The sequence below is a fragment of the Bombina bombina genome, chromosome 1 (genome assembly GCF_027579735.1).
Source record: "Bombina bombina isolate aBomBom1 chromosome 1, aBomBom1.pri, whole genome shotgun sequence".
In the NCBI taxonomy this organism is placed as follows: domain Eukaryota; kingdom Metazoa; phylum Chordata; class Amphibia; order Anura; family Bombinatoridae; genus Bombina; species Bombina bombina.
The window spans coordinates 166,314,481-166,326,578 of NC_069499.1; the positions used below are offsets into that span (position 1 = coordinate 166,314,481).

Genomic DNA, 12,098 nt, shown 5'->3' on the forward strand with positions numbered 1-12,098 from the left:
TTGGAAATACCGCAAATCCACTTACGTAAATTTGGTATCCTCTTTTCTCAATGGGACTTGAATAGCGCCGGTATTACGAGTCTGACAAAAAGTGAGCGGTACACCCTCTCCTGTCAAGACTGGTAGTGCATATTAAAGTTAGTAGTTAAGAGTTTTACACTACAACGCCGTAGCATAAAACTCTTAACTAAAGTGCTAAAACGTACACTAACACCCATAAACTACCTATAAACCCCTAAAATGAGGGCCCCCCCCACATCGCAAACACTAAAATTAATTTTTTAACCCCTAATCTGCCGATCCGGACATGGCCGCCACTGTAATAAATATATTAACCCCTAAACCGCCACACTCCCGCCTCGCAAACATTAGTTAAATATTATTAACCCCTAATCTGCCGTCCCTAACATCGCCGACACCTACCTACATTTATTAACCCCTAATCTTCCGCCCCCAACGTCGCCGCCACTATACTAAAGTTATTAACCCCTAAATCTAAGTCTAACCCTAACCCCCCTAACTTAAATATAATTTAAATAAATCTAAATAAAATTCCTATCATTAACTAAATTATTCCTATTTAAAACTAAATACTTAACTATAAAATAAACCCTAAGGCCTAGATTTGGAGTTTGGCGGTAGCCGTGAAAACCAGCGTTAGAGGCTCCTAACGCTGGTTTTAGGCTACAGCCGGTATTTGGAGTCAGTCAAGAAAAAGGGTCTAACGCTCACTTTTCAGCCGCGACTTTTCCATACCGCAGATCCCCTTACGTCAATTGCGTATCCTATCTTTTCAATGGGATCTTCCTAACTCCGGTATTTAGAGTCGTGTCTGAAGTGAGCGTTAGAAATCTAACGACAAAACTCCAGCCGCAGTAAAAAGTCAGTAGTTAAGAGCTTTCTGGGCTAACGCCGGTTTATAAAGCTCTTAACTACTGTGCTCTAAAGTACACTAACACCCATAAACTACCTATGTACCCCTAAACCGAGGTCCCCCCACATCGCTGCCACTCGATTAAATATTTTTAACCCCTATTCTGCCGACCGCCACCTACGTTATCCTTATGTACCCCTAATCTGCTGCCCCTAACACCGCCGACCCCTGTATTATATTTATTAATCCCTAACCTGCCCCCCACAACGTCACCTCCACCTGCCTACACTTATTAACCCCTAATCTGCCGACCGCAAAGCGCGGCTACTTACGTTATCCTTATGTACCCCTAATCTGCTGCCCCTAACACCGCCGACCCCTATATTATATTTATTAACCCCTAATCTGCCCCCCACAACGTTGCCTCCACCTGCCTACACTTATTATCCCCTAATCTGCCGACCGGACCGCACCGCTATTATAATAAAGTTATTAACCCCTAATCCGCCTCACTAACCCTATATTAAATAGTATTAACCCCTAATCTGCCCTCCCTAACATCGCCGACACCTAACTTCAAACATTAACCCCTAATCTGCCGACTGGAGCTCACCGCTATTCTAATAAATTTATTAACCCCTAAAGCTAAGTCTAACCCTAACACCCCCCTAAGTTAAATATAATTTAAAACTAACGAAATAAATTAACTCTTATTAAATAAATTATTCCTATTTAAAGCTAAATACTTACCTGTAAAATAAATCCTAATATAGCTACAATATAAATTATATTTATATTATAGCTATTTTAGGATTTATATTTATTTTACAGGTAACTTTGTATTTATTTTAACCAGGTACAATAGCTAAAATAGTTAAAATAATTACAAAATTACCTGTAAAATAAATCCTAACCTAAGTTACAATTAAACCTAACACTACACTATCAATAAATTAATTAAATAAAATACCTACAATTACCTACAATTAAACCTAACACTACACTATCAATAAATTAATTAAATAAAATACCTACAATTACCTACAATTAAACCTAACACTACACTATCAATACATTAATTAAATACAATATCTACAAATAAATTCAATGAAATAAACTAACTAAAGTACAAAAAATAAAAAAGAACTAAGTTACAAAAAATAAAAAAATATTTACAAACATCAGAAAATATTACAACAATTTTAAACTAATTACACCTACTCTAAGCCCCCTAATAAAATAACAAAGACCCCCAAAATAAAAAAAATGCCCTACCCTATTCTAAATTACTAAAGTTCAAAGCTCTTTTACCTTACCAGCCCTGAACAGGGCCCTTTGCGGGGCATGCCCCAAAGAATTCAGCTCTTTTGCCTGTAAAAAAAACACATACAATACCCCCCCCAACATTACAACCCACCACCCACATACCCCTAATCTAACCCAAACCCCCCTTAAATAAACCTAACACTAAGCCCCTGAAGATCTTCCTACCTTATCTTCACCATACCAGGTTCACCGATCGATCCAGAAGAGCTCCTCCGATGTCCTGACCCAAGCCCAAGCAGGGGACTGAAGATGTCCATGATCCGGCTGAAGTCATCATCCAAGCGGGAGCTGAAGAGGTCCATGATCCGGCTGAAGTCATCATCCAAGCGGGAGCTGAAGAGGTCCATGATCCGGCTGAAGTCTTCATCCAAGCGGGAGCTGAAGAGGTCCATGATCCGGCTGAAGTCTTCTATCAACGGCATCTTCAATCTTCTTTCTTCCGGATCCATCTTGCAGACCTCCGACGCGGAACATCCTGCTGGCCCGACGGACTACCGACGAATGAAGGCTCCTTTAAGGGACGTCATCCAAGATGGCGTCCCTCGAATTCCGATTGGCTGATAGGATTCTATCAGCCAATCGGAATTAAGGTAGGAAAATTCTGATTGGCTGATGGAATCAGCCAATCAGAATCAAGTTCAATCCGATTGGCCGATCCGATCAGCCAATCAGATTGAGCTTGCATTCTATTGGCTGATCGGAACAGCCAATCAGAATTTTCCTACCTTAATTCCGATTGGCTGATAGAATCCTATCAGCCAATCGGAATTCGAGGGACGCCATCTTGGATGACGTCCCTTAAAGGAGCCTTCATTCGTCGGTAGTACGTCGGGCCAGCAGGATGTTCCGCGTCGGAGGTCTGCAAGATGGATCTGGAAGAAAGAAGATTGAAGATGCCGTTGATAGAAGACTTCAGCCGGATCATGGACCTCTTCAGCTCCCGCTTGGATGATGACTTCAGCCGGATCATGGACCTCTTCAGCTCCCGCTTGGATGATGACTTCAGCCGGATCATGGACCTCTTCAGCTCCCGCTTGGATGATGACTTCACCCGGATCATGGACATCTTCAGCCCCCTGCTTGGGCTTGGATCAGGACATCGGAGGAGCTCTTCTGGATCGATTGGTGAACCTGGTATGGTGAAGATAAGGTAGGAAGATCTTCATGGGCTTAGTGTTAGGTTTATTTAAGGGGGGTTTGGGTTAGATTAGGGGTATGTGGGTGGTGGGTTGTAATGTTGGGGGGGGTATTGTATGTGTTTTTTTACAGGCAAAAGAGCTGAATTCTTTGGGGCATGCCCCGCAAAGGCCCTGTTCAGGGCTGGTAAGGTAAAAGAGCTTTGAACTTTAGTAATTTAGAATAGGGTAGGGCATTTTTTTTATTTTGGGGGTCTTTGTTATTTTATTAGGGGGCCTAGAGTAGGTGTAATTAGTTTAAAATTGTTGTAATATTTTTCTGATGTTTGTAAATATTTTTTTATTTTTTGTAACTTAGTTCTTTTTTATTTTTTGTACTTTAGTTAGTTTATTTCATTGTATTTATTTGTAGATATTGTATTTAATTAATGTATTGATAGTGTAGTGTTAGGTTTAATTGTAGGTAATTGTAGGTATTTTATTTAATTAATTTATTGATAGTGTAGTGTTAGGTTTAATTGTAACTTAGGTTAGGATTTATTTTACAGGTAATTTTGTAATTATTTTAACTATTTTAGCTATTGTACCTGGTTAAAATAAATACAAAGTTACCTGTAAAATAAATATAAATCCTAAAATAGCTATAATATAAATATAATTTATATTGTAGCTATATTAGGATTTATTTTACAGGTAAGTATTTAGCTTTAAATAGGAATAATTTATTTAATAAGAGTTAATTTATTTAGTTAGATTTAAATTATATTTAATTTAGGGGGGTGTTAGTGTTAGGGTTAGACTTAGCTTTAGGGGTTAATAAATTTATTAGAATAGCGGTGAGCTCCAGTCGGCAGATTAGGGGTTAATGTTTAAAGTTAGGTGTCGGTGATGTTAGGGAGGGCAGATTAGGGGTTAATACTATTTATTATAGGGTTAGTGAGGCGGATTAGGGGTTAATAACTTTATTATAATAGCGGTGCGGTCCGCTCGGCAGATTAGGGGTTAATAAGTGTAGGCAGGTGGAGGCGACGTTGTGGGGGCAGATTAGGGGTTAATAAATATAATATAGGGGTCGGCGGTGTTACGGGCAGCAGATTAGGGGTACATAGGGATAATGTAAGTAGCGGCAGTTTACGGAGCGGCAGATTAGGGGTTAAAAATAATATGCAGGGGTCAGCGATAGCGGGGGCGGCAGAATAGGGGTTAATAAGTGTAAGGTTAGGGGTGTTTAGACTCGGGGTACATGTTAGGGTGTTAGGTGCAGACGTAGGAAGTGTTTCCCCATAGACAACAATGGGGCTGCGTTAGGAGCTGAACGCGGCTTTTTTGCAGGTGTTAGGTTTTTTTTCAGCTCAAACAGCCCCATTGTTTTCTATGGGGGAATCGTGCACGAGCACGTTTTTGAGGCTGGCCGCGTCCGTAAGCAACTCTGGTATCGAGAGTTGAAGTTGCGTTAAATATGCTGTACGCTCCTTTTTTGGAGCCTAACGCAGCCATTCTGTGGACTCTCAATACCAGAGTTATTTTAAAGGTGCGGCCAGAAAAAAGCCAGCGTTAGCTACGCGGGTCGTTACCGACAAAACTCTAAATCTAGCCTTAAGTTAGCTACAATATAACTAATAGTTACATTGTAGCTAGCTTAGGGTTTATTTTTATTATACAGGCAAGTTTGTATTTATTTTAACTAGGTAGAATAGTTATTAAATAGTTATTAACTATTTAATAACTACCTAGCTAAAATAAATACAAAGTTACATGTAAAATAAAACCTAACATTTACATATAATACAATTACACCTAACACTACACTATAATTAAATTAATTCCCTAAATTAAATACAATTAAATACAAATAAATAATTAAATTAAATTATCTAAATTACAAAAAAACAAACACTAAATTACAGAAAATAATAAACAAATTACAATATTTTTAAACTAATTACACCTAATCTAATCCCCCTAACAAAATAAAAAAGCCCCCCCAAAATAAAAAAGCCCTACCCTACACTAAATTACAAATAGCCCTTAAAATTGCCTTTTGCGGGGCATTGCCCCAAAGTAATCAGCTATTTTACCTGTAAAAAAAAATTACAAATCCCCCCCAACATTAAAACCCACCACGCACACAACCAACCCTACTCTAAAACCCACCCAATACCCCCTTAAAAAGACCTAACACTAACCCCTTGAAGATCACCTTACCAGGAGAAGTCTTCGTCCAACCCGGGCCGAAGTCCTCAATGAATCCGGCAGAAGTGGTCCTCCAGAAGGGCAGAAGTGGTCCTCCAGACGGGCAGAAGTCTTCATCCAGACGGCATCTTCTATCTTCATCCATCCGGCGCAGAGCGGGTCCATCTTCAAGACATCCGACGTGGAGCAACCTCTTCAATCGACGGCTAACACAGAATGAAGGTACCTTTAAGTGACGTCATCCAAGATGGCGTCCCTTCAATTCCGATTGGCTGATAGAATTCTATCAGCCAATCGGAATTAAGGTAGAAAAAATCCTATTGGCTGATGCAATCAGCCAATAGAATGCGAGCTCAATCCTATTGGCTGATTGGATCAGCCAATAGGATTGAACTTCAATCCTATTGGCTGATTGCATCAGCCAATATGATTTTTTTTCCTACCTTAATTCCAATTGGCTATCAGCCAATCGGAATTGAAGGGACGTCATCTTGGATGACGTCACTTAAAGGTACCTTCATTCTTTGTTAGCCATCGATTGAAGAGGATGCTCCGCGTCGGATGTCTTGAAGATGGACCCACCCCGCGCCAGATGGATGAAGATAGAAGATACTGTCTGGATGAAGACTTCTGCCCATCTGGAGGACCACTTCTGCCCATCTGGAGGAAAGTTTATTGGGTAGATTTTATTTTTAGATTAGGGACTTTGGACAACGTAAAAGAGCTAAATGCCCTTTTTAGGGCAATGGGGAGCTTAGGTTTTTTAGGTAGGTTTTTTTATGGGGAGTTGGTTGTGTGGCTGGTGGGTTTTACTGTTGGGGGGTTGTTTGTATTTTTTTTTTTACAGGTAAAAGAGCTGATTTCTTTGGGGCAATGCCCCGCAAAAGGCCCTTTTAAGGGCCATTGGTAGTTTATTGTAGGCTAGGTTTTTTTTTTATTTTGATAGGGCTATTAGATTAGGTGTAATTAGTTTAAATATTTGATCATTTCTTTTTTATTTTGTGTAATTTAGTGTTTATTATTTTTTGTAATTTAGATAAATGTATTTTGTTAATTTAATTTATTTAATTTTAGTATAATGTTAGGTTTTGGTGTAAGACAGGTTAGGTTTTATTTTACAGGTAACTTTGAAATTATTTTAACTATGTAGCTAGTAAATAGTTAATAACTATTTACTAACTAGTCTACCTAGTTAAAATAAATACAGACTTACCTGTAAAAACCTAAGATAGCTACAATGTAACTATTAGTTATATTGTAGCTAGCTTATGGTTTATTTTACAGGTAAGTATTTAGTCTAAAATAGGTATTATTTAGGTAATAATAGTAATTTGTATTTAGATTTATTTTAATTATAATAAAGTTAGGGTGGTTAGGGTTAGACTTAGGGTTAGGTTTAGGGGTAAATATATTTATTTAGTGTTAGTGATGTGGGAAGTCAGAGGTTTAGGGGTTAATAACTTTAGTATAGTGGTGGCGGCGATGTTGGGGGTGGCAGATTAGGGGTTAATAAGTGTAGGTAGGTGGCGGCGATGTCGGGGGCGGCAGATTAGGGGTTAATAAGTGTAATGTAGATGGCGGCGATGTTGGGGGCGGCAGATTAGGGGTTAGTAAGTGTAATGTAGGTGTCGCAATGTCAGGGGCAGCAGATTAGGGGTGTTTAGACTCAGGGTTTTTGTTAGGGTGTTAGGTTTAAACATAAATTTTCTTTCCCCATAAGAATCAATGGGACTGCGTTACGTAGCTTTACGCTCTGTTATTGCAGGTTTTAGGCTTTTTTTTTAGCAGGCTCTCCCCATTGATGTTTATAGGGAAATCATGCACAAGCACGTAAAACCAGCTCAAAGCAGCGCTGGTATTTGTGTGCGGAATGGAGCTCAACCCTGCCATATTGCTCGCAAACGCAGGTTTTTGGAAAACCTGTAATAGCAGCGCTATTAAAGGTGAGCGGTGGAAATAACTTGCAAGTTATTACCGAGCCTCTCATAATGCAAAACTCGTAATCTGGCAGAATATGTTTAAAACTACACTGCCATGTTTTATGTTTATTAGTAAGTTGGAAATTATGTGTGTGGTTTTTTTAAAAGGAAAATGGAAGTTATTTACTGAGTGTAACATATTATTTAAAAAAAAACAAAAAAAAAACCTATCTGTTACATTTTTTAGGTGTGTTATCTATTTACAGCCATGTTTCCCATTTCTGCATATTTTCATAACAAGGCATAAGGAGTAAGGTATTAGCCATTTGTTCAATTGAAAGTTTTCAATTTTCCCATAAACTTTAAACTGTGGGATGGATGATGTCTGACTGACTGTACCATTTCATCTGCTTTGGTATTTGAAAAAAAAAAAAAGCTAGGAAAGGGGTTTTAGTTATTTAAAGAAACAAATCCGTGGAAATTACATTTAAAACCACATGGCACCTATACTGAAGACTTTACAGGATGGGAAATGTGGAGAACTTGTTAACAGATTATGGACTTGGCTGGTCCCTTAAAACCGAGACACAGAGAATCTAAGGACAGTGGACCAGATCTACCACCCAGCAGGATCTGTGCTGGTTGAGATCTCTTCTAAATACATAATTCTATAATACAAATGAAAGAAAACTATTTCAATGTATATATATATATATATATATATTTATATTTATATTTATGTATAGTTTTGCTTTGTTTAATTGCATTTGAAAGTGACACAAAGTGTTTGTCTGTTACTCATACCTTGCTTCTTCAGATACGTAGGGAAAATTCAAGGCAAGTCCAGGATCTCTCTTGTTTCATTCTTTACCATTTAACACTAAACAAAAAGGATTTCAGTTCTAATAAGAGCTATTTGCACTAAGCTTCATGTTGCTGCTTTTCTACATCACCAATTATTATTTTCATCTCCTAATTGCACCTTTAACCCATCTGATCGTGTTCTTTTTATTCCTCACAACTTCTTTCTCTTTCTCTCCCTCATGACACCTATTGTTTTTCCATCCACAGCAAAGCATTTCACATCAAAATAATTGATGACGAAGAGTATGCGAAAAACAAGAGTTTCTACATTGAACTGAAGGGGCCACACCTTGTGGATATGAGTGTGCAGAAAGGTGTAGTAACTGCTCTGGCGCACTAACATCTTGTGCCGTTTCCTGCATCAACTCACCTCTCTGCTGTCCATGTGCTTGTTTTTTTTTTATACTAACATCATTAACTTTATTAATTAATAAAAAAACAAAAAGTTAAAACCTTTTTGCTCATCTCCTCTAAACACATTGGAAACATTTAAAACATTATTCCTTACGGTTGCTACATTTAAATGTAAAAATAAATAACAGTCATAGCAATTAGTATAATTAATTACATACATAGAATTGATATCAACAGGTGGTGTCATTATTTCAGCTAAGATCTGATTCTGTGGTTTTAGATGCAAAAAGATATGGAAGCTAATTTGCATATCCCTTCCCAGAATCACCTGCTGTAGTGTAAACTCATTAACTGAGGTTCTCTGTGGGGGGAAAAAAGGGTTCTAGTTGGTTTTGGATGTTACACAATGTTTTCTATTATCTTAAAACTGAAACAGATTTTATTCTCTGAAATTTAGCTGAAATGTCTGCCATTTCTTTGCTATAGACACCAGCATTATATCTAAAATAATATGACCATAGAATTGACTGTATTCAAGTTCAAGAAAGGCCCATCAACTTTTTTCAGTATTCTCCCTTAATGAGACTTCCAAGTGAAAATTAAACTTTCAGGATTCCGGGAGCAGGGGATATTTGAATATGATATCTATATTAAAAAGTAACTCATAGCGCATCTTCATTACAACTGATGAATAAAACTTAATCTAAACTGTTAACTTGCCTTCATATATTTGTGTGTGTGTGTGTTTTGTGTGTTTTGTTAACTTTCATCACCTCTGCACTATCTGCTATCAGAACTGAGCAACATAACACCAGACACAGACCCATTAATAACAACATTATGCTTAAAAGAGGCATGGAACCCACATTTCTTATCTCATGATTGTCAGATAGAGCATACAACATTTCTAATTTACTTCAATTAAAACATTTTCTTAATTCTCTTGGTATCCTTTGTTGAGTGATCACCAATGCAGTTCACCATTAATAAGTGGCGTATATGTGCTGCCATCAATTAGCAGCTACCTCCCAGTAGTGTGTTGCTAATCTTGAGCCTACCTAGGTATTCTTTTCCACAGAGGATACCAAGAGAACAAAATAAATTAAATAGTAGAAGTCAACTGGAAAGTTGTTTAAAATTGAATGTTCTATCTGAATAATGAAAGTAACATTTTTACTTTACTGTCCTTTTTGTGTACCTGCTACACAAAAGATAAAGGGACAGATTACGAGTGGAGCGTAAATTAACGCTCCCGCTTGAGCGTTAATTGTGCTAGAAGTAAGATTTTTGCACTAATTGGGTTGAGCTCCTATTATGAGTTGAAAGTAAACAGTTTTGCTCTTGCACTAACCCGACTAGCGCAAAAATCCAAAGTTAGAATATCACGTGCACGTTCACGTATTCCTCCATAGAAGTCAATGGAGAAAAAAACACCCCACTCTTGCTCAAACCCGATCTCATATTCTCATTTGTGCTAACCCAACATGAAAACATGAATATTTCAAATTCCAATGTTTTTCACATACAAGAATATGTTCTATTTATTCATAAATACATATTTCTATATATGCTTGATGTTTTTTTGGTACAATATATATCTATACTTTTATATATATATATATATATATATACACACATGATTATATATAGGTATAGATATATACACATATATATATATATGTACTGTGTATATATATATATATATATATATATATATATATATATATATATATATATTTAGAAATTCATAGAACATATTCCACTATGTGCAGGAACATTGGAATGTTAAATATTACAGTAAATACACAGTATAACTTTATAACTTTTGTGTGCAATATTTTTTTGGATCAATTTTTATTAGATAGTGTTGATATGAGTGTAAGTGTATTTTGTAACATATGTTTTATGTGTTTTGTGACACTTTTCTGTTTCGTGTAACAGTTAATCAGAGCTCTGAAGCTGCGGTAATCATTCGTTCAACTCCTAATACAAGCGGTAATCCCTACAAGCGCAAACCCTCACGATAAAACCCTTATCGCTCGTGATCGAACCTAAAGTGAATACAATTGTCATTGAGTATAATTTACGATGTAATGAAATTGACAATTTAAATTCATACAATACAAAATACTAAGTGTAAACTAAATATGTTTTTAGTAATAGATTGTACCATATATTTCACATCCTTCCAGCAAAATCACAAAAAAGCTTTTAGACAACAAGAGGGTGAACAAATATTTGAAAATATAACAAGGGCATCAACCAAGAAAGATTGGCTAGTGGACCAGTGGAAATTTCTAGCCCTGTATTTCCATTTATTTGAGCTTTGCATGATTGACTGCATGACAGCTTTGGAGATGTGTTGAGCCTTTTGGAGTTTTTTGATAATGAAATAATTTAATAGTTTGGAGATCTTAAAAGCATATTATTGTGCTGCTGTTCTGTTGTTATAAAGGAAATAGAACTTAAACATTTCCTAGCATGAAAAAGCAGTCATTAAACTGTTTTTTTAATGAAAAATTGTTAAGTAAAACCATTTAAAGTGAAACTTACATGAAGTGCATGATTGTGTATAACAGAGTCCTGGGGCTCTGCAGCTCACTGGTTGACAGAGCATCATGTTTGTTGTAGGGTAGAAGTGGTGGTGTTGCTGTATCTCATCTGGGTCCTGATGATCAAAAACTCACCGGCATGGAGAGAAATCACACAAAATATCTGAGTACTTTTTTATTGAGCATTATGTTACAATGTGGATGTCTCTCCTTCACATCCACAACCCTGAATAGCTGCATAAACATTTATTGAGGGACCCCTCATTACTGACTGTTAAGATAATCTTGCCAGAGAGGAGCAGAGAAATAATGTAGGAGTTATGATGAAAGCTATTGAGGCAAATATACACATTTAGGGCCAGATTACAAGTGGAGCGCTATTTAACGTGTTACAAGTTGAAAGTAAACAGTTTTTGCTTGTGCACTAACCCGGTGCATGTAAAAAGCCGAACTTAGAATTTTGCCTGTGCGATAACGTATTCCCTCATAGAAGTCAACAGAGCACAAAAGTGTGTGCGTGGGGGGGGGGGACTAACACCCTACTCACGCGCAAAATGTGTTCTAACCCAACATGAAAATATTATTTCACAATGTTCTTCACATATCAGAATATTTTCAATTTATTCATAAATACATAATTCTACACATACATAATGGTATTTTGGTACAGTATATACACATGTATATATATATATATATATATATATATATATATATATATATATATATATAAATCATGTATATATACTGTATATACATGATTATATAAGTATAGATATATATATATAAAAAAAATCATGTATATATACTGTATATACATGATTATATAAGTATAGATACATATATATATATATATATATATATATATATATATAAATAA

At 36.6% G+C, this 12,098-nt stretch overlaps 1 protein-coding gene across 8 annotated transcripts in view; it reads left to right on the top strand.

Moving 5' to 3' along the window:
- Positions 1–12,098, top strand: part of SLC8A3 (solute carrier family 8 member A3) — a 679,282-nt gene that overhangs the window by 484,721 nt on the left and 182,463 nt on the right. For 6 of the 8 annotated variants that reach the window (XM_053697699.1, XM_053697705.1, XM_053697701.1 and 3 more), the window contains one exon: positions 8,520–8,626. The exons of the other annotated variants lie outside the window; for them this stretch is intronic. In XM_053697699.1, the coding sequence (XP_053553674.1) occupies positions 8,520–8,626 (107 nt within the window). Of the gene's footprint in view, positions 1–8,519; positions 8,627–12,098 lie in introns of those variants that run through there. 8 annotated transcript variants of the gene reach the window in all.